General features: G+C 43.0%; 1 protein-coding gene across 1 annotated transcript in view; it reads right to left on the bottom strand.

Annotated features, from left to right (window-relative positions):
• Positions 1-23,609, bottom strand: part of Cfap58 (cilia and flagella associated protein 58) — a 109,555-nt gene that overhangs the window by 83,490 nt on the left and 2,456 nt on the right. Inside the window, exons 2-9 of the mRNA XM_052713661.1 lie at positions 22,624-22,905; positions 19,893-20,041; positions 15,588-15,744; positions 14,677-14,871; positions 11,713-11,850; positions 9,333-9,492; positions 6,918-7,000; positions 2,144-2,335 (exon numbers count right to left, since the gene is read on the bottom strand). Of these exons, the coding sequence (XP_052569621.1) occupies positions 2,144-2,335; positions 6,918-7,000; positions 9,333-9,492; positions 11,713-11,850; positions 14,677-14,871; positions 15,588-15,744; positions 19,893-20,041; positions 22,624-22,905 (1,356 nt within the window). The remainder of the gene's footprint in view (positions 1-2,143; positions 2,336-6,917; positions 7,001-9,332; positions 9,493-11,712; positions 11,851-14,676; positions 14,872-15,587; positions 15,745-19,892; positions 20,042-22,623; positions 22,906-23,609) is intronic.

Consider the following 23,609-nt stretch of genomic DNA (forward strand, 5'->3'; position numbering starts at 1 on the left):
TCTTTGTTCTCAGTGGGGAGTGAACGGCCCATTTCCCGTTTCCAGTGCCTGCTTTCCCCTCTGTGTATGCAATCCAAGGGTTGGTGGCTGTCCCTTTATCATTTCTGAGAGTTCACTCAAACAACAAACAACAAAACAAAGCTTAAACATTCAAGTGCGTTGCTCAACACTGAACAATTCACTGTGGATTTGACTGACAAGCAGAAAAACGGGTTCACATTGCTGTAGAAGTCAACATTTTGCTAGAGGGAGAAAAAAAGATTAAATGAATCTTTTTCCCAAACTCTCTTCTTAGCCTCACAGTGCCTTTCTGAGCTACCACCCAATTCCTGGGCCTCTTTTTTCCAGACCCTCTTCTAAAACTGTGGGACAAACCCATAAAGGATTGCTGAATGGGGAAGTCGGGGAGTGGGGGGCGGTTGGAGAGGGTACACAATACACTTTAAGGTTTCTAAAAGCACAATAACCAAAACTTAATTAGAGAGGGCTGGTGCGATGGCTCAGTGGTCTACAGCATTTGTTGCCCTTACAGAAGACCCAGGTTCAGTTATTTGCAAGCACATGGTGGCTCCCAGCCATCCGTAACTCCAGTTCAAGTGAATCCAATGCCCTCTTCTGGCCTCCTCAGGCACCGAAGTCGCACATAGTACACATACATGAATGCAGGCAAAACACACACATAAAATAAATCTTTAAAAGTGAATTCGAAATCAAAGGCACAACGAGCCTGGATGTTTCTGGTGGCACTTGCCTGTGGCACATCTTGCCGCCTTGGTTCTGAGCATGCGTGCACACTTTGCACTGTGCGTGTCACACCAGTGAACAATCCTTGGAGCCTCTTAATGCAGATCTGAGACTGTTGTATGTCATGGATTACAGTGTTTTCGTCATGCGCACAAACTTTTCTACTCTCAAAGAAATGCTTCAATTATGGAAAGCAAAGACTTTCAATATTTTCCTACCATCGCTCCTCAGCATGTAAGTATCAATATATCTGGGAATTGTATTGTTAGAATGTTTGGTTTTTAAAAATTGCTGTTTTAGTTTCTGACCTGAATTTCACTTGTAAAAAAAAAATCATTACATGAATTTTGGCTTAGAATTAGGGCAGATTTTCCAATAATTTCTGAAATGAACTTACACACATTTCTGCCATTTTGTGTGACATACTTATGTGAAGTGGCATTCCCAGCTTTGACAGCTATGAAAATCAAAGTAGCAATCAACTCTGAAAAACATTAAGGGTTCTTTATGTTCTACAGTATTAAATATTCAGCCAAGATCTCATTTTTTATGTTAAAAATAAGCAAGCACATCCACCTCATTAGCATGCAAATTGGCTTTCACCTTTAAGAAATGATAACATTGTATGTATACCAAAGAACTGTTTTGAAAAACGCTTATGATTTATTATCAGTTGATGTTTGATTTACACATTTATTTATATTCCTATGTATCTGGTATCAAGGAGAAAAATTCTTGGGCAAAGAAGGACCTTGAGGGCAAACAATTTAAGAATCGCTGCTCTAGGCCATTTGCAAGTGAGTATACTGCAGACAGCCAGTGTTTACCTGGCCTTATCTGATGCCAGCAATGTGCTAAGAAAACTGGCTAAGAAGCCCAAATCTCTTAAATCCTCCTGTTGCTACGTCCTTCTCCCCAAGTGGTCTACAAGGAGGAGAAATCTACCCAAAGTGTGGATTCCTCCCACCGGTGATGTTGTAGGTTCACCCTCACTTAGAAATAAAAATGCTCTTTGAAGATGCGACATGGGGCACTGAGGACACGAGGTACTCGTGACCTAGCTCGAGATCGGTTAATTAAGTGTCTTTTTCCCAACATGCTTGGCTTCCGTGCTCTGAGGAGACAAGAGCATCAGGAACAGATGCAGGGTGAGAATGGAGGGTTGAGGAACGATGGTGCCAGGAACACGATGCTGGCAAGTCACGGTTGCTGCATAGCAGGGCAACAGGGAAGAGGAAGAAGCCACAAGAAGAGGGGACAAGGGGCAGAAACGAGGGAAGAGTGAGCAGAAGTATGGTCCATTCCACAATTTGACCCAGGATAAGCTCCAGGGCAAATCCTATATCTGCAGGCAAATCACAGGCAAACATTTGAACAAACCATCTGTGGAGTGGCTTACCTTCTGGGTGAGGTCACTGGCCTCGTTGATATACCGATCCCGCTCTTTTTCCAGTTGGAAGATGATCTTCCTCTGCTTCTGGGCCTCATCCTTGTAGTTCTGAATCTCCTCCTCTAGGTTCCTCTTGGCTTGCTCGTGGAGCTTCACCAGGTCCACCTGCTTCTGGGTTGCACTGACTGCCTTAAGCATATTCTAAAAAGTAATAACAACAAAGCAAGTCCCTTACTCGTGGTGTTTGAGAACCTGGGGTTCAGCTTATCCCAGTGCCCATCTCTAAAATAATTAGATGTTTTGGGTTTGGTATGAATCAAAATGATTATAGACCCTATAGATTACAAAGAGTTTGTTATGTGAGTTTTGTGTGAGGCACATTTGCATGCACTAACAAACTACACAAGCCTAAATGGACTCTGTGCTGTTCACTGTTTAGCAGTGGGAAATAGAGGCTGAAGGGTAAAGGTATTTGCTTGAGAGTTCACACCACAGAGAAGGGGCAGAGCCAGGACTGGAATCTGCTGTGGAATAATCCTTTTGTACACTGTGAAGATTTGTCACTGTGGTTGGTTTAATAAAGAAGCTGACTGGCCAATAGCTGAACAGGATAAAGTTAGGCAGGAAAGCCAAATTGAGAATGCTAGGAAAGAGAAGGGTGGAGTCTGGAGTAGTCAGCCAGATGCAGAGGGAGCAAGAGATGAACATGCCATGCTAATAAAGATACTGCCACATGGCCAAGAGTAAATAAGGAATGTGGGTTAACTTAAAATGTAAGAGCTAGTTACTAATAAGCCTGAACTATTGGCTGAGCATTTATAATTTATATTAAGCCTCCCAGTCAATTATTTAGGAAGCAGCTGCTCGGTATTTGGGAACAGGCAGACGGGAGAGAAACATCCAATTACAGGAATCCACCTTCATTCCAGCCTTTATGTCGTGAAGCCTGAACAACCAGACTTAATCACCTAAACTGAGTTTTGACTACAAAGTAAAATAAAACTAGCCTGTTACGTATGCAGATTTGAGCCCAGTACTGACTCACAGACCTGTAATCCCAACACTCAGGACAGGAAGCAGAGGCAGGAAGATTATGAGTTCAAAGCCAGTCTCTACTGTCCAGTGAGTTCCAGGAGGCTAGCATAGGCTACACAAGACCCTGTCTCAAAAGAACAATGCAGGGGCTAGGGATGTGGCTAGATGACGGAGTACTGGACCAACAGTATCCAGAGCACTGGCAAAGTAAAGTCCATGCATAAAAACAAAGATAGATAGGTAGACAGACAGACAGACAGACAGATAGATAGATAGATAATAGATAGATGGTAGATAGATAGACAGACAGATGGTCTAGATAGATAGATATAAAAATGCAAATACCTATAAATAACAAATGATCAATCAATCTACTCTTGCATCACTACTAAAAGAAATGGAATATATAGAGAACACTATGAATGTTCTTGCTACAAAAGAGAATAATGTCAACATTAAAGTGATAAGTACATTAATCATCCTGATTTGATCATAAGGCAATGAACAGATGCACAAAACATCCCTCCATATTTCTAATAAAATTCGTAGTGATTACAAACAAGTTAACAGTAAAACAAAACTTTTTTTAAAAAAAAGGAAAAGTTTCATAGTAGCCATATTCACAAACGTCTAAAAATGAAAATGCAATGTCTCCCAAGTGATGGACACCAGAAACCCACAGCAGTAAAATGTTACTCAGCCATGAAACGGTTTGAAGCTCTGATACATGCTGCAATATTGACAGAACTTGAAAACATCGTCCTGAATGAAAGAGGCCAGACACAAAACCACATAGTGTATGATTCCCTGTCTACCGGCAGCCGGAATCATCAAACCCACAGAGACAAAAGGTACATCTCAAATTTCTAGGAGTGGGGGTGGAGGTGGAGATGGAGGCAGGAAATGAGTAATGACTGCAGAATGGATGCAGTTTCCAACCACGGTGATAAGAGAGTTCTAGAATCAGATAATGATGGTTGAGGTGATACATTATGAAATGTTTGAAATGTTCCCAGTGATAAATTTTGTTAAGTGTTACCACAATTAAAAAAAAAACACTGTTCTTCAATGATATAGCCCCTGATAAAATTCCCAGACTTCTGTAAACAATTCCTCCCCACGGTTCTGTAAGCAACCCTAACAGAACTCACTGAGCCACCAAAGACTAAAGCCATGACAGTAGAAGAGAGAAGAGAAGAGGGGATTGCACTGGGAGTGTAAGAAGGTACAAATATGATCAAAATACTTTGAAAATATTATACTAAAACCATTATTAAGCATAATTAACACATGTTAATAAAAAACTAGATTTTGCATTTTTTTAATGTGGATGTTCGTGTCCCAGGACTAGTGTATCTGGTACAGTAAGTGTGGAACCCAGGCAGCTACATTTTTTTACACTTATTTATTTTGTGTGGCACACGTGTGGAGGTCAGGGGACAACAAGGAGCCAATGTCCCCCTTTTGCTGTGAGAGTTCCAGGGATTGAACTCAGGCCATCAGACTTGGCAGCAAACACCTTTACCTGGTGAGCCACCTCCCCACCCCTAGCATTTTTAACTGCACTAGGGCATTGGTGATGTCAGGAATACTTTGGGCAGGCTGCGCAACTTCCTCAGGAAGAAGCAACAAACAGCTATGCACCCTGACAGCCATGCTTCCCAAGAAGGCCTACCTCACCAGCCACAAATGAATGGATGTGGTGAGCCCCTGGGTGGGAGTGGTTAAGGGGGCTCCATTTCTGTGCAGGTATGTGTGTGAGTGTACGTCCTGGTGCTGAGAATCAGACCCAGGGCCTTATGCACGCCAGGCAGCCTCTTTGCCTCTAAGCCTCCATCTCCAGCACTAGACCTTCATCATTTGGCAGCTCTGTAGACAACTTACACCTGGGAGTGCTTAGTGACAGTCACTTTCCTGCTGTGTGGACTAGAAAACAGAGTCTTTACTCAAAGAGAAATGAGTCAAAACATCAGCAAGAAAGCTTGTGGTGGGGAAAAAGAAGGCTTCCGTTCTGAAAAAGTCAGGTGAGGTTCCTAGTACTTCTTGAAGGCTGGCTGGATCCAGGGCTTCCATGGGGTGCTTTACAGTTTCTTCTCAAATCCCTAAGATACCCAAGGTGCAACAGTTCTGAATAGCCACTGGACTATAAGCATGTAGAATGCTCATGAAACCTTAGCTGGGTGGTGATGCAGAACACCCACAGTCAGTCTGGGTTTCAGGCACTGGGCTAGGCATTTATTTTATAAATGTCACTTCCACACAATGCTAGAAGAAACAATAGATGCACTGTGCTGCCTGTCCAAACAATGTCACTCTTTCGTTCAGTGAAGACTGGCATTTCAAATCAGTGAGGAAATAATTTATTAATCAATAAAGTTGATTGCATACTTTCTGAGTCTCACGCAGGTAATGGCCTGGGGGAAAAAATTGAACTGTGTATCCTGCCCTGAAGGACCCAATGAAGCAAACCAAACAAAGAAACGGAAAAGAACCCCTGTGTTGCATGTCCTAATGCAGCAGAAAAACTACTGTTTACAAAGATGTATACAAGATAAGGGATTAGATGTTGGTGTTGAAAAAATAAATCTAAAACTAAATCCAGGGCTGGAGACATAGCTTAGTGGTAGAGCATTTCCCCAGCATGTGTGAGAGAGACCCTTTGCTCGGCATGTGTGAGACCCTGAGTTCAATCCCCAGCATCACAAAAAAGAGAAAGGGAGGTGACTACATCCAATAGAATATTTTGCTAGATGTAAGTTTGCAGAATAAAGTATAGTTTTTAGGTTTATGGGGGGAGAGACTTCAATAATTTTCTTCCTGACTGTTTTCCATAGAAATATCTAATCTGCCATTCCTGGATATTCTCTGCTCTACGTCAAGCAAGGTGTAGGCTGTTCTGTTAAGACTTGCTTTTTTCTGAGAATGCACACTGATCTGAATCCATCCTGCTATCTGGAAGTAGCCTGGTCCTCCATATCTGGCCTATGACTTCTCCCTCCCAGAAGGAAATCCTCAAAAGTCTGTCACAAGAAGGAACCCTCTGGAAGGAGGGTAACAGAAGGAGAGAGGCCTGCTTTTATGCAGAAGCTAAACCTTCCCCAACCTGTCCTTCAACTTTAGACTGCCATGAACTCTAGAGACTGGAAGAGACTAAGGTGAGAAATGAAAACCAAACCCTACAGTATGTGTGAGACCCTGGGCTCCATCCCCACACCCCAAGGAAAGAGAAAGTGAAGTGACTGAATTCAGTAGGATATCTCACTCGGTGTAAGTTTGTAGAATCCTGAAAACACAGACAGAAGAAAGGCTACACTTCCATCACCAACCAGTCATTTTCTTGCCTAACACCTCAAAGTCATATTTCAATTAGCACTCACACCTGTAATTTTTGGATTAGCCAAATTGTAGATTATAGATATTAAATTAAGAAAATTTGATCAACTACTTAGGATGCCAAGTAACACACCAGCAAGGAGAACAGAATCCACAAAACACCCTGAAATCCCTGCTGGCTTGTATGCTAATTCTCAGGAGTCCTTTTGTGCTCAGTGGTGATAATGTAGCTTCAATTCCAGGCCAGACAATGGTGAACGTAAGCAGCTGTTCAGGGGGAAATTAAGCAGTATTATTCATTCTAATCCATTCTTGTTTGCTCCGGAGTTTCCTTTCCCCACACAACTTGTTATGCACAGATACTACCAGGTGGAAGAAAGGCATTTATTTTCCAGCATTGCTGTAGCAAACTCACCTTATTTAGTATGTCCCTCTCTCTCAGAAGCTCATCCATTGCCTTCTTATCAAGTTCTGCCTGCTTCTTTGAAGACTCCACCTCTAAATTGCCAGGTAGGAAAACAATAATGAATGTAGGGCCCATCCCAGGGAGAACATGAAAAAAGCCAAAGTGAAGTAAAAAACAACACGGTTTTATATGTTCAGCCGTAGCTGTACAACTGCTCTGAGTTGAGTGACAGCTGACCTTCATTCTCGCTCAAGGATGTGGATCTTCTGGTCCCACTAAAGAGATGGAAAAGGAAGCTGGAAGAGATTAAGCCAGCCACAGGACCAAGGGTCAGCACGGGTGAGATTAAAAGCCTGAACCTGATGGCTGCCAACAGTCTTTGTGCTTTTTAGATCTTTTTCATTATATTTGTAGGTGGAAATATGAAATGTTACTACCTAGAACTTGTTACATCCCTCCATTTTTCAAGTCTCCCTTTATGCCCCCCAGTGGAATTCCGTAGCTTTTTTATATATAGGTCTTCTAGACATGTTGGTAACTTTGTTCATAGTTATTTCATTACTTTAGTTACGACAGTGGCAGAGGATTCTGGCAAATTAGCTAGAGTTCTGTACAAAACGCTATCGGTAGCTACATATATTTTATAGTCTGCCACCTTATATCTTATTAATTCTAGTCGTTTTTCAGATCATTTCTTGGATATTTTGTAGAAAATTCTAACATAGAGAGGGCCCATGCTCCTAACCATTACCGCTAACACTGCTCTTTGATTAGACGCATCAAAAGAAACAGGTCCCACTGGTACACACCTGTAGCTGTTTGGGAGGCTGAGAGCTGGAGAGCTGCTTCAGCTCAGAAGTTCAAGACTAGCCTGTGCAATATAGTAAGATGCTATAACAAACAACATCAAGTCCCTAAGAAAAGATCTTATCAACAGTAAACATGAAATAGCCAGTGAAAGGCTGGAGAGATGAGATGGCTCAGAGGTTAAGAGCATTGACTGCTCTTCCAGAGGTCCTGAGTTCAATTCCCAGCAACCACCTGGCAGCTCACAACCATCTGTAATGAGATCTGATGCCCTCTTCTGGCCTACAGTCATACATGCAGACAGAACACTTTGTACATAATGAATAAATAACTCTTTTAAGACAGAGAGAGAGGAGAAATAGCCAAAGAAAAGAACACGTGACTTAACAGGCGAAGAGTTTGATTCAATGCTCAATGGATTCAAAAATATCTGTGGGGGACTAGAGAGATGGCGTGGTGGCTAAGAGTACTTGCTATTCTTCCAGAGGACCCAGGTTCAATTCCTAGTACCCACATGGAAGCTCACAACCATCTGTAACTCCAGTCTAAGGGATTCATTACTCTCTTCTGGCCTTTGAGGGTACCAGACACCAACATGGCACACAGACATTCAAGTAAAATACCTATAAACATTAAACAACAACTGAATATATATACACATATAGTCAGAGAGAGAGAGAGAAAATGGACTCAAATCTTATAATTATGGCAAGCAAAAATACTGTAATTAAAACATAGGACTGTTTCAGTCTCATTTGGCTGGTTACATGCTTTAAAAATCCCACCATTTTTCATCTCTGTCATGGAAGACTTTAGGTTGTAAACTTTCACTACGCTGTGAGAATCCTGAAGGCAAGGTCCTCCTCATACCCAGTGCTTGCACATGATCTATACCAGTTTACAGAACAGATACATGGAGAAGTTGCCAAGCTAACCAACAACAACACCTCAATGAAAGAAGAAAGAGCTGGACTTCCGAAAGGCTTGCTTGACAAGGATGTCAAGTAGCAATATCCAGTGTGATCTAGACTATGCCTAACTTGCAGAGAGGCAATGTGTGCTTTTATACATATCTTTCAACAATTTATGGCACAAAGTAAAGACATCAAGAAGACACGCATGTTCCTGCACCACACAGAATTCATACCAGAGTCTCTTTCTCCAGGTCCAGAGCTGTTTCTGCCACACCACAACAGTATCCTACATTTTTAATTATATTATTGTTCAGAAAATTACATGTGACATTTAGTAAGTTCTCGCTCTGTGCTTGGTCCTTCAAAAAAACAACCCCAAATCTTATTAATCAAGGACATTCATTTCAACATGTTCCTTATCTTCTATGGGCAGACCTAAGAGTTTAAATGTTCTTTACTTCAGTGGCCAATATTTACCACTATTTTAGGTTAGATTCACATGGTTCCAATAGAACCTATGGAAGAATTTGTTGAGTAAAGGGAGTTTAAAGTATTCGAAATGGTGGCCCCCTCCAGTTGGCTGGTTACCAGGTTGAAGTTTACTGATGTCCCTCTGTATGGTTTAGGGGCACACAGAGTCCTGGCTTGTGAGTGGGCACTAGTGACGAATGAAAAATGTATGAGTAAAAACACAGGGGTTTACCTCTCTCTAACCCCAGGATCTGATTCTTCAGGGTTTCCTTATGCTGCTCCACCTCTGCCTTTTGGTCTTCGATCAGGTGCAGTTTCTTATGGATCTGTTCTCTGATTTTGTTAAGCTTCCCGATGTCAAGGCGCATCTGATGGACTTCCTCCTCTTTGGCCTGTATTAGTGACAGAGAGTTAGCTAGGATGCTGAACAAATAAAGAGCCAGGGACTGGACCATGGTAAACTCAGAGCCTATAAAATTGACTCCTATGTCAGTGCAGAGTCGTTCCACCGAACTGAATCAAAATATACACACTGTTCAGTTTTGAGAGAAATTGAAGGCCTCTGTTCTATGAATAAAGTATGTGGTGCATAAACTAAAAATAATGAAAAGGTTGATAAAATCTGATGTTTTAAGTTGCCACCTAATTATAAAATCAAGTGAGAATACTGAGTTATATGCATGCAAATATGTGAGCTCTGCATACAAATGCTGTATTTGATTGGCAGTTTTCCCTTACAAAGTGATCTCTCTGAGAAGGTTACTGAATTGCTATAAAATATTTAAACATTCTTTTGGACCCACAGGGTCACAGTAGCCCAGCTACCTGCACTAGAGAAAGTCACCCTTCCTCATAGTGTGTTGGTCTGTAGGTGTGCAGACAGGGCAGCATGAATAAACCAATCTACACAGTGACAGGAGGTGTCAGTGAAGAATCATAGCAAAGGAATTCTCCAGCCTTGTGCCCATTTTTATTTAAAATTAAATTCACATTTTTAAGAAATGTTGCCATCAAGAGCTGGAGAGATGGTTAAAAGTGTTTGCTGTTCTTCCAAAGGACCCAAGTTTGATTCCCAGCACCTAAATGGTAACTCCAGTCCCAGGGGATCTAACGCCCTCTTTTGGTCTCTGTGGGTACCAAGCATGCATGTGGTATACAGACTTACATGCAGGCAACATATAAACATATTTAAGTCTAATTTTTTAATTTGCCATTTTAAATATCTAGGAAAACAACTAGAAAGGCAGTTTAGGAGTCTTCTGCAATCATCTTAACTCCTGAGAAGGGAGAGAGAATTAGCAATGTATGTTATCTCTGGGTTATTGCTAGAAACATAATCCCGTTAATTTAGGGATGTAAAAAAAGTCGTCCATCTTCCCAGATTTCTCATTCATGTTATCAAAGGACAGAATTAGTGGAATCGTTTTTGGTTTTTTTTTTAACCATAATTTCACCTCAGAGGCCAATAAATACATCATTCTGACTTAAGTGGTCATCTCATGTCTGCTCCGACTTGCTACATTGTCATAAAGAACAAGCTTCAAGTCAACTCACTATAGGCTCTTCTAAGTGTTCTTAGCCTTAGACCCTAGAAGGTTCAAGATGACTGACCTTAAAGCCTTTTTCAATTGTGTGGTGTCTTAATCACACAGTCACTAATCCAGACTCCGTGGTTAAATCTCAGAAAAACCCTGGAAAAGCCTCCTTTTTGTAGTATGCATTCAAAACAAGATCCACGATGTGGTGGGGGAGTGTGGGAGTGGGGGGGTGAGGTGTGTGGGGGTTGTGGTTGTGTGGGTGTGTTGTGGGGGATGTGAGTGTGGGGGGTGCGGGGGTGCTGTGGGGAGGCTGTGGATGTGGGGTGGAGGTGTATGTGGGTAAGGGTGGGGCCAGGGGTTGGGGGTGTCTTCAGATTCTCAAAAGAGACTGTAAGACAAAAATGTTCTGGCTCACTACTCACATCCATACATTATTCTTGGTAAGTCATTTATTTTATGCCCAGTATTCAAATATAATAAAAATAGGAACTATGGGTTTTCCCTTCAGAATTGAAATGAAAAACAAAGTTCTCTGTTAATCACAAAGGGACAGGATACAGACAGACCTTAGTGTCAAATGAGGATCCAAGGTTCATTTGCAAGCAGTCACTCATGAGGGAAGGGAGAACAGGAAAACCGCTTGAAATATGCATTAGATGGGACTAAAACCCACGATTCCCCGGTGTTGGAAAGCCCGACAGAGGCAGTCTACGCCCCAGCTCTCCCTCTACCTTCTCCACACAGCGATGAAATCTAATCTGAGCTCGTTGTTGTTCACGTAGTGAATGGATCCTAGCTCTGGGCAACTGGTTGCTTGCAGGGCTAATTACAGAGATGAACATCTGAGCTTGCTTGAGAAAGCATTTACATAGCATCTGATCAATTTTATAAGTAAGAGCGGAAGTCATCAGACTCCCTGCTTCTGGGCCTGAAGCGATCACGGCGGGCTTGCACCTGCCTCTCTGTGTTCCAGGCTCTCAGCTGAGCTAATACAAGGGCTCCAGGGGCAAAGCCAAACCCGTGTACTGAGGACTGAAGTGCTGGGGACCAGACACGGCGGCGCACGGTGTTTACTTTGAGCTCCAGGGCCTTCTGCTGGTTTTCCTGGGACAGCTGCTCACAAGTCAAACTATGCTGTTCGTTCTCCTGCTGGAGTTTGGAATTCCGCATCTGAAACTGCTCCAGTTCCTTCGCCGCTCTCTCGTTCAGTATCTGAAAGGTGGGGAGTGCGCGGACTGGTTAACGCCTGTCAATCTGATGACTGTGTCTGCATATACACACGGGACGCCCCACAACCTCCTGCGACGATACCAACCCCGGTCCTTTTCGTCTTGCAGAAAATTTTCTTTATCCCCAATGAAAGCACTAACGCACTCAAATATAATGAATGTTAAATGGCTGAGGAAAACGATGCCTTCTAATGAGTAACACAGTGAGCATGATTTTTTTTTTCTGAGAGCTTTTGGGAAGTCTTGTTCACAGGTGGTGGATAAATATTTTAATGCCTGTTTGCCGTTTGGCAGGCTGTGCATACGCAACAATTTCTATAATAATTGCAAACGAGCTCGAGATTCAAATGGGCTGTGTCAGCTCTGGGGCTCTGAAGCTGCATCTTCAGAAGCAAATCCTGCATTAACATGCCTCCAACATTTTCCCTGAGCAGAACGGGTCCCCAACGCCAACCCAGACAGAGACAATTCCCCGTTAATCCAACTTAAGTCGGCCTGGGGGCCCGGCAGTGCAGTGACTAGTGTTCTGCACAGACGTGGTTTTAGGACAACAAAGGATTCTATCTGAAGTTATTTCTACTGGGGAAATACTGAGAAGGTGAGGGCTAACAAGTGAGTTAAAGGAAGAAAGGGTCAATGAGGCACTTTCTTTAAATATAGCTTCCTTGTATGTGAAAACAAAAGACAGAAAGAGGCATCCAATTCCCTATCAATGGGGACTCAACAAAATGGAACCAGCTATGCTAAAGACGGCATTTTGTCTTATATGGATCCTAGGCTATTATTCAAAACCCCTTGTTTTACCTGGGTTTCAAAGTCTTTTTTTGTTTTCAAATTCATATTCAAAGAAGCCTCAAGGATTTTTTCTTCCCTCCTGGAGACTGTGCACACTGTGTATTATCCATTTGAATTCTGGCTTTATATAAAATTAATAAGGCACAAATGACAAAGAAATGTATTCTAATATCCACTTTTTAAGTAGAAAAGTATATGTGCCTTGACAAGCCTTTAGAAACAAACTTCATAAAAGTAAAAAAAAAATTAGGAAAAGACTCTTCAACTAAATGTATTGTTTCTTTAATGAATGAGAAAAGAGAATGGTGTGTATCTGTGATCTTGGTCCTTGGGAGGCTGAGTCAGAAAGATTGCAAGTTTGAAGCCAGCCTGGACTAAGCTGGAGGGATGGGGAGGAGGAAAAAGAAAACACAGATTAGAATCACTAATGTCTGTGTTTTCTTAAATAGTCACAAGCAGGGAAACATTAGAAATATGACTGTAGTAAAAATGCGTAGAGATTAAGAAAGGCTTCCTCAACTTGAAAATCAAACCTGTCAGGAACGTTATATTCGTTCACTCACTACACAGCACTGAGAATGAATGGTCCATGGGCAACTCGAGAGCCATGATGTCAGGGTTGTCCGTCTGGGCCAGTACAGTCCCTCCTAGCCACACTGAACACTTGAAACAACACTGGCACACACAGAAGTTGAATTTTAAATTATTAATAAATGTAAACAGCCACATGTGGTTTAATGGTTTCCATACTGGACACCACAGGTCCGTAGCTACGAGGTAACTACAGAACCAACAGAATATGGCAAAAGTGAGACACAAGAGAACGAACATACCCAGTTTGTGGTTCGTTCCTGTAAAACTCAGACAAAACTATTAGTTGCTTAGAATTTAAGAGATAGGGAAACAGCCGAGAAGAAGCACAGGGGCTCTGGGATATCAGTAATGCTCTGTTAATTAATGACTGCAAGTGAACAAGACATGATCACATGTTGAAAATATGTGAAGCTGCATACTTGTGACATACACACTTGTCTTTGTGTACATTATCCATCCATGAAAGGTTTAAAAGGAACTAATGTAAAGCCAGGCTTGGTGATTGATCAAGGCCTCTGATCTCAACTACTCTGGAAACAAGGGGAGGGAGATGGCAAGTTCAAGAGCAGAAGGGGCAGCCTATGGAGACCCTGTCTCAAAAGAAAAGAGAACAAAAGGGTGAAGGGTGGGATGGAGCTCAACAGCAGAGTGCTTGCCTGGCACGTAGTGAGAAATCCTTCGTTCAATCCCCAGAACTAAAAACAAACAAACAAACAAAATAAAAACAAAAAAGTCTATCTTTGAATACCTATGAGAGCAGAGAACAAGAAAATAGTTAATAAATATCCCATAAGAATCACTGGGCTGGAGAGTGACGAAAGAACATTGGCTCTTCTTCCAAAGGACCCAAGTTGGATTCCTAGCACCCACAACGTAGCTCACAGCTGTCCATAACTGCATCCCAAGGAGATCTCACACCCTTTTCTGGCCTCAGAGGGCACCAGGCATACATGTGGTACACAGACATACATGCAAGCAAAACACACATGCACATGTTTAAAAAGTTAATTTAAAACAAAAGCATTCAAAGCCCAGTTATAGCAATAAGTAGCATGCTCCTGTCATGGCTACTGAGTTGCACCTCCTTTGCAGGAAAATCACAAAAATGTGGGCTTTGGGCTGAAGTTCAGATGGTTCAGAGGATTTGCCTAGCACACAAGAAGGCCTGAGGTCTATCCCCAGCATCAAACAAACTAGATGTGGTGGTGCCTGCCCGTAATCTTAGCACTCAGAGCTGGAAGTTAGAAAGGTCAGAAGTTTAAGATCATTTTTAGCTTCATACTGGATTTGAGAACCTATCAGAGAGGAAGAGGGAAAAGGGAGGGGAGGGGAGGGGAGGGGAAGAGAGAGGAGGAGAGGGGAGGGGAGGGGAAAGGAGAGGAGGAGAGAGGAGGGGAGGGGAGGTCATGAATGCCCTTACCTTCTGCTCCTTGAGCTGCTGTTCCAGCCGCTGAAGCTCCTCCTTGCTCTTCTGCATGTACTGTTGCAGCGCCTTGATCTCCGTCTGCCTGCTGTCCATGTCCGTCTGGATCTGCTTGAGCTCTTTCTCCAGCTTCTCCTTCTTCCGAGACTCTCTGGTCGCTTCATTCTGACGATGCTGAATTTCTTGTTGGAACTGCGGGGAAGGACAGAGAGAAAAGAGACAAGCACTTGCAGGAGCAGGTCTCCATCAGTCAAGGTCTGCCCCCGCAGGATCTGGCCCATAGCGTGCTTCTGCAGGACACGCCTCTGTGGAACAGTCCTGCTGGACCCAAAAGTTCAAAGCTTCAGGAATGCTCTGTGTTGATTTTCAGGACCTTGACACCGAAAGATCTGCCCTGGCTGCAAACAAAAAATTTGAAGATGGTATTATAAAAATCAACCAAATGCAGGAGCTCAGAGCCCTAACATGTTAAATAAAGGAAGACTGTCCAGCTCTGCATTAGGAGGGGCAAGCTACCAAAAATAAGAAATTGTGTTACTTGATCCTGGGCATTGCTAAGCCAAGCATGTTGATCACATCTTGATGTCCAAAGTCTTTGAAAAGCTCTTTTTCTTTTAATCTTGTGCTCAAAAATGTCATCTTCTTACAAGAGTCTGCTCTTGTTATAAAGGAGAAGGTAGAGAGATTTTCTGTGTCTGGTGCAGGGACACCTGTTTGAGCCCTTAGCAGAACCCCAGCATTGGTGACTTCTGAGAGAGAACTTGGACAAAAATGGGCTCAAGAAACAGGGTCAGGGAAACAAGGCGGAGCAGAGGACGCTTGGTTTGAACACAGGTTTATATCGGAGAGGGGATAGAAGGGAAAGGGGGCAGGAGGGACAGACCGTGCTCCAGAACGCAGGCGCAGACCTGATTGATGGTCTGCTCCGCATCTTCTTTGGCTCGCTCGGTCTCCTGCTGCTGCTCAGTGGTCTGAGCAAGGTTCTCACGCAACCTCACCACTTCTGTCAGGAGCTGGTCACGCTCCTTTGACACCTCTTCTTTGAACTTCAGTAAATCTCGGATGCTGAAAGGAAGAACACAGGAATCTGCCTAAGCAGCCGTTTGTTCAGGGGTCCTTGCTATTGTCCCCAAGCCTGGTCTTCCTGGGAGGCCAATGGAGCACACTGTTCAGGCGATAAGTGACAGGAGTGGAAGATGATTGTGAGGTGTTTGCTGAAAAGAAGTGACAAAAATAATAAATACAGTAAGATCCTTTTTTGTTTTAGTAAAAATAGTGTCTATTCCTCTGTGTGTGTGTGTGTGTGTGTGTGTGTGTGTGTGTGTGTGTGTGTATGTGTGTGTGTGTGTGCCTCTGTGTGTGTGTGTTGTACAGACACTTCTAGAAAGACGAATACTAATCATGTTATCAATTATCTCTGAGAATCAGGATTCCGGGTGGAAAAATCAGAGGGATGGGTTCTTCCTGTACCTGTCTTACTTGGATCTGTTACAATAAGACCATATTGTTATTGTCAACTCTTATAATGAGCCCCGAGGAGATGTCAATTTAGGAAATTATTTATCTAACGTATCCACTGGGGGGCTATGATGACAACTAAATGTCTAAAATAAAGCATAAATATAACCAGATAATACGCATTGCCAATTTTCTTCCCATCCACCCAAAGAAATTAGTTTCTCCCACGGGAGGGGCAGCCCACAGAAAACGTTCTCCAGAACAAACTTAAAAATGAGGCCTGCTGCTGGGTTTTGGAGCGCCCATGATAATATTCATTGATTTGAATTGTAAACTAAATAGCTCCACATTACAAAATCCATTCCATCTGACTTGCCATGACTTCCCGCAGAATTAGTGCTTGTCGGGTGTGAAGCTCTGTGTCCAATGGGACTTTTGCAGCACAGGAAACCGGAGGTGGGTAGCAGAAGCTAAGAACACGCCCCGCAGAGCCTTGCAGCTGACAGTCGTCAAGCAATGCCGCAAAACACAGGAATTTGACAATGCTCATTTAGCAGCGTCCTTGATACGACATAAATGTTTAATAAGGAACCTTCAAACTCATGCCCAACTGCATCTGCAGAAATGAAACCTCAGCTTAAAGGTTTATCTGAAGAGAGAGAACCACAACTGAGCACACACTATCAGAGCTCGAACTACCAACTGTACCTGCTCCACCATTCTCCTCCTTACCCTCTTCCACTTCTTGTTAAAATGCCTCCTGTCTGAATCGGCTCTCTACATGGTTTATCACTAGTTCTTCTACCACAAGTCCAACATTAGAGAGACTGTGTTTGGTTTTCCTATTTCCTCCCCAATGCCTGTTTATACAACATCCATCAAAGATGGATCAATAAAGCAAGAAAATACAAGAAACTGAAAGAGCAACATTAGGTTTGGTTAAGAGTGTCCTAGGAGGTACATTCCTGTTCCTGGTCTGAGGCTTTATGTGCCCTGTATTGTGCTAGATAGATTCTGGCAAGGCTTATAAAGTTCTCTTCCTTCAGGAGCTCTCAGCTCAAGTGGGTAAGGTTGTCATAATTTGCTTTTCTGTTGCTGTGATAAAGACTGTGACCAAAAGCAACTTGGGGACAAAAAAACCTCTCAGGTCCATCATGAAGGGAAATCAGGGCAAGATCTCCAGGCAGGGTCCTAAACACAGAAACTGCAGCAGAGACCATGAAGGGGTGTTGCTTTAGCTTGCTCCTCATGACTTGCTCAGACTGCCTTCTTATACAACCCAGGACCACCTGTCCAGGGGTGGCACCACCCACAGTGGGCTGGGCCCTCCCACATCAATCACTCATCAAGAATATGTCCCCAGAGACTTGCCTACAGGCAATCTTATGGAAGTATTTTCTCAACTGAGGTTCCCAGATAACTTAGTTTGTGCCAGTTAGAAAAAAAAAACAAAAAACAAAAAACAAACTCATCAGCACAAAAGCATTTTAAATTCTTTTAAGATGCTATAACAAGGGCCATACTGGAAAGCAGACATTGGATTCTGTAAAAACAGAAAATACAGCAATTCTTCCTGCCCAGTCACTGGGATCTGGAGGTGGAGAGGAGGTGGAACAGAAATTCTGATTGTGACAAAGTTAAGATGGTGTTCTAGGTGGGTCTTAAAGGATGAAAGGAGTTTACCAAGGGGAGAATGGGGAAAAGGCATCTCTGGCATCGGGGGAGTGCTTGTGCAAAGATGGGGGGATGAGCAAGGAATGAGGGATGCCAGGCATGAGGCTAGAGAAGTAAACTGCAGCAGACATTTGAAAGGCTTTGAGTGACATGTTCAGGAATCTGGCCTTTATCCTTTGAGCATGGGTAGCCGAGCAGGGAAGGGGACAGTGATGCGTGCTTCAGAAACATACTTCAGGTCGTAATGATGGGTAAAGAGGGAGATGTCTTGCTCTAGACATGGAGGCCAATTAGAAGGCTACTGCTGGTGCCAGCAGGGAACAGAAATGCAGGCCAGAGAGCAGCATCAGCCACAGGAAGTCAAGCCAAGAGACAGAGGTTAAAGGATGGAGGAGTGGCGGGATGAAGAGCAAGCCAGCTCCTGCCCGGAACCTGAGTGGGTGGGAAAGATGGAGGTGGGATTAATCACGGAGGTTGGTGAGAGCTGCTGGGACAGGGCAGAGAGGCCGAAGTTCCATTCAATACTAGTTTAAGAGAGGTGACTGCATTCTAAACAGGAAAACTTACACAGGGTAAGTGTAGCCCTCAGCCCTCATCAAAGATGCTTTTTTTGTAGCAGACAGAGACCAGGGCAGGAGGACACAACTGGTCAAAATGCAGAGAACAACTGGCCATGGGACGTTCACCCACTGACACAACTACACTGCAACTCTATACTGAAGGCCCGAGAAACCTTGCGGAAGAGCAGGCAGAAAGAATTTAAGAGCCAAAGGACCTGGATGTCTGCTTCAAGATAGTGTCTTCTGTTTATGATAGGGATCATACTCATGAATTATCAGCAATATATTTGCCTGAACAAGGCCTGAAAAATGACAACACCACCAATAGGCAGGCCAACAGAGATGGGATAATCTCACAAGGCCCCACACCTAGATGAAGAGCTACAGGTGCTCATGGAAAATCGCTCTTCTCCAAGGACAAGCCCCTTGATAGGTTATCCGGTGCCAAGTGGTCAGCCCTAAACACATGTACATATAAGCAACACTAAATGAACTCAGCAGGTTGCATTTATAAAGTGTGTGTGTGTGTGTGTGTGTGTGTGTGTGTGTGTGTGTGTGTACATAACATCAATAATGAAAGAAGAGGCCAAAATAATAGAAAGGTAAACCTAAAACCTCTATTCACTCAGAAACTGTAGTAGGGTTTCTTCTAGAGAAAGAGGTGTAATATAATCTTTGGGGAGGACAAAGGGAGTCTTAAAAAGAAAAGGTAGGGGGCTGGAGAGATATCTAGGGGTTATGAGAACTGGTTGTTCCTCTAGAAGACCCAGGTTCGATTCCCAGCACCCGCATGATGGTCCACAACCACCTGTAACTCCATTCCCGGGGATCTGATGTCATCTTCTGAATTCCATGGGCACCAGGCATGCAAGTGGTGAACAGACAGACATACATGCAGACAAAACACCTATACAAATAAATTTTAAAAAATAAATAAATCTTTAAAAAATAAAAACAGGGCTAGGCAGAAAACAGTTGTTAAGAGCCCCCACAAAGGGGAATTTTGCAATACAGAGAACCTTCAAAGAGGTGCAGTCCAACCCAAGGCTAATAGTGCCAGGCTGCACCAGGCCACTGAACACTACAAAGGACCCTGCTGAGGCAGGTTCACACACTATCATGAAGGCTGCAGAGGCAGACACACACTGTCAGGAAGGCTTCAGAGGCAGACACACACTATCATGAAGTCTGCAGAGGCAGGCTCACACTCTATCAGGAAGGCTGCAGAGGCAGACACACTATCAGGAAGGCTGCAGAGGCAGACACACACTATCAGGAAGCCTGCAGATGCAGACTCACACTCTATCAAGAAGGCTGCAGGGGCAGGTTCACACACTATCAGGAAGGCTGCAGGGGCAGGTTCACACACTATCATGAAGGTTGCAGAGGCAGGCTCACACTCTATCAGGAAGGCTGCAGAGGCAGACTCACACACTGTCAGGAAGGCTGCAGAGGCAGACACACACTGTCAGGAAGGCTGCAGAGGCAGACACACACACTGTCAAGAAGACTTTGACCTACTTGCTGTCCTGGTCCATTGACAGTCCAGACCCCTGCTCAACTAGTTTGGTCAGGTTCACTATTTCCTCTTTCAGGGCAAGAATCGTCTCCTTGGCCTTTTGCTCCTTATCATATGCAGAGTCCACCATCTTCCAGGCCTTTTCAATTTCCTAGTGGGCCAGAGAGTATCCATGAGAAAAAACAAGTGGGGTTCCAGATACAAGATAAACCAGCACAAACAATAGCACCCTGCCCACAGTGTGATAGTCACTTACAGGAAAAGAATAGTATGTATTATACCGTATGTGGGAATTTGGACTGACTAAATTGTTCAGTGGAAGAGCAAGCTAGTTCAAGGAGTGTTTTCCTTGTGTAGAGGGGCAAGTGTGGCTGCAAGGTTCGACAGCAGCTGCCCTAGCTAGAAGAATTATTGCTAATAAAGAAATTGATAAATTTTTAAAATTTTAATGAAATTTTATATGCTTAACAGATGCTTTAAATGGCTCTATTCCATAAGAGATGATCATAGATGCAAACAAATCAGTAGATTGAAAGTAATTATTGATAATTTTGAAAATAAAAAAATATATTTTTATCAAACAGGGGAATCAATGAGTTTGAGGCCAACCTGGGCTACATAGCAAGTTCAAGGCCAGCCTGAAAACATTTATACACACACACACACACACACACACACACACACACACACACACACATATGCATGCACATATGCACACACACTTAAATAACAAACATACATATATATAAAATGTGTGTGTGTGTTGTCCTCAGATCCCAGGTGAGTGCCTAAATGGCAAGGTCGGCCTTAGAAAATCCCACAAGGTCACTTTGCTTTGCTGGCACTGGAGTGTACGTAGGAATCTTAGCAGTTCCCATATCCAGAGGCCCAAGCCCAGATCCTCATCAAATGCACACTGGGCAAGCACTCTACTTCAGCCCTTGGCTTTTTTTGAAAGAGAGAATTCTCACTGTGTGTCTCAGGCTGGCCTGTTTTCTGAGAAACACATGCTGGTGCTCATGGGGGAAACTAAAGCCCATAGCAGGGAATGGAACTGTTCCTGACTTTCTTACTGTAGTGAAATGCAGTGTGCGATATTTGCATACACACTTAAAGGTGAATTACCCCTGTGAGAGTAAAGGAACAACTTGAGCATTTGTCTGCGATAACCTTGAGCTTGTCCTGCCACTTCACTATCTTGAAACATTTTAGTCAAGTAAAGTTTGTGTCCTTTATATAAATAAAAGCCTATAAAGTTTAGGTGAAAGTATTTAGTTTTCATGTTGACAAGGAATAAAATGGATGGAGGGGAATAAATCCAAGCTTGCTGTTATAGCACACAGAGAGTTCTCTTGTGTAACCACAGCACATCCCTTAGTGACTCAAAGCAAAATGTCAATTTGGGGGCTCTATCCCAATGGAGCAACCGTATGCACACCTGGGCCAAACAAGTGAAGGATATCTAAATGAGAATATGATTGCATAATGTTTTAACCAAACCAATTTCACCAATTAGATTTTCATCAATTTGTAACGTTCATCTCCAGTGTTAAAGTTTATAATGAAAGTGTTTTTCCAATTATAAAATGAAGTACAGTTTCCTTATATTACTTTTCCATCAAGAAGAAAATGACAGCAGAGAAAAATCCCTCTAAAGGAGAGTAGTTTCTAAGAAAATGGGTCAGTCATATCTTGTACTGGTCTTGGAAGTTAATTTAAATCCGATGACATCTGATTGTATGCTATCAAGGGAATTACATAAAGCATTCATAAATTATTTCTCAAAGCTAGAGATTTAACTATGAATTAATATGTCTCAACCTCTTATGACTTTGAGATCAACAGGGAACATTTGTGTTTTATCTTCAAGATAAGGCAACATACTTAAAGGTGAAAAACACAGTGTGGAACAAAGGCAAACTTCCTCCAGATTTCCCAGACCAAGCCTCTAGCTCTCCTACAAGAGCATTTGGGGAGATGAAAAGAGAAGGAGAAGGACACTGGGAAGGATGGTCATGAAAATCACTCCCTGGGAACTCACAGAATAATCTCTCCTGGAGCACGAGGAAAAGTAGAAATGTAAAAATATGTTTAACCAGGTATCAGGGCTGGGGTTCTAGTTCAGTGGGTGAAGTGCTTGCCCCGAAAACACGATGGCCTAAGTTGCATCCCCAGATTCTACTGGGTGGCACAAGCTTCAGTCCCAGTGTGAGGGAGGCAGAGGCAAGTGGACCCACTGGGGCTAAACCAGGCAACCAATCTAGTCTACTCTGGAAGCACCAGGCTGATGAGAAGTCCTGTCATTAAAAACAAGGTGGACAGCATCTGAGAAACAATTGTAAACCTCTGACCTCCACACGAGCACTCCATGCATACACACACACACACACACACACACACACACACACACACACACACACTCAGATGTATACTCATCTTGCATCAACAGAACATCCCAAGAGCCCCAATATTGCATTTGATCTCTAAGTCTTTTGGCTAACCCATTATTTTCCAGAAACTAGTCAGTAAAATAAAGCTCTCCGTTTGTTTTCAGCATGGTAAGCCTCACCAGGGTTACTTTCTTTCTCAGTGAATATTCTTCCCTAGGCTTAATAAATATCTACATTATGTAAATTTTTACCTAATAACTCATGTCTTACCAACCAGAGAGCTGTCAATATAATGGACAGGTGATGTTTGAAAGTCAAATTCATCTACTTCTAGATCACTAACCTTCTTGAGAGACGCGATAGTGGTCTGGTCATCCTGAGAAAGCTTCAGGGCAGTGGCCACCTTGGCAGAGTTCACCACAATCTCTGCATTCAGCTCTCTGCATTTGGCCATTAGACGCTTTTCATTGTCATAAGACTTTTTCATGACAGTATGAAGCTTCTCATATTCAACTCTGAATTTTTCCAGACTTTTGTCTCCTGAAAGTTCACTGAGAACCTCCTGGAAATCTCTTTCAATTTCCTCAAATGCAGTTTCCTCCATCACAAGTTTTTCACTCTTTTCCTGCAGGCAAGCACAAGGACGTTACTCCATTCTGTCAAGAAATGGCTGCTGGTACCCCGGAGTGAAAGCCCCTCACTCACTCAAACCTAAATCTACCAGCCAGCAGAAACATTGAGACTATATGTTAGGAAGGTTCCCTCCTCATCCTCTGATGTATTTATATAGTACATATGAATACATATATGGCATTATAATTAGTTGATATGAGGTCATATCCAAGTAAGGTAAGCCTTAACTCCAATAAGATAGGCACCCTTAGCAAAGACAGAGACAAAGAGAATGTAAAGACAGCTTGGATTGATGCAGTTGCAATCCAAGGAAGGCTAAACATTGTCAGCTACTACCAGAGACGAGGAAGAGACAAGGAACCATTTCAGAGTCTCAAAGGGAGCATGACTCACCAACATCTTGACTTTAGACTTCCAGCATTGAGAACTGGGAGACAAACAATTCTACTGTTTTAGGCCACCCAGTTTGTGGTACCTTGTTATGGCTGCTCTCTCAAATGAACACCTACTTACTAAGTACAGCATGGCAGCACTAATAATGATAAAGGTATGCATCCATTCATTCAACCAATGTTTATTCACCACCCTCTATCACAGAGTTGTGTGGTGAAGCCTGTAAAGGCAACCAAGGTAGGGAATAAAAGGCCCACCCACAGGGTATTTGTTTTACTGACTGGTCAAGTATGTTCTGTTGTA

Source organism: Peromyscus californicus, unplaced genomic scaffold (genome assembly GCF_007827085.1).
Source record: "Peromyscus californicus insignis strain IS unplaced genomic scaffold, ASM782708v3 Scaffold_4__1_contigs__length_199733344, whole genome shotgun sequence".
NCBI classification, from domain to species: Eukaryota; Metazoa; Chordata; class Mammalia; order Rodentia; family Cricetidae; genus Peromyscus; species Peromyscus californicus.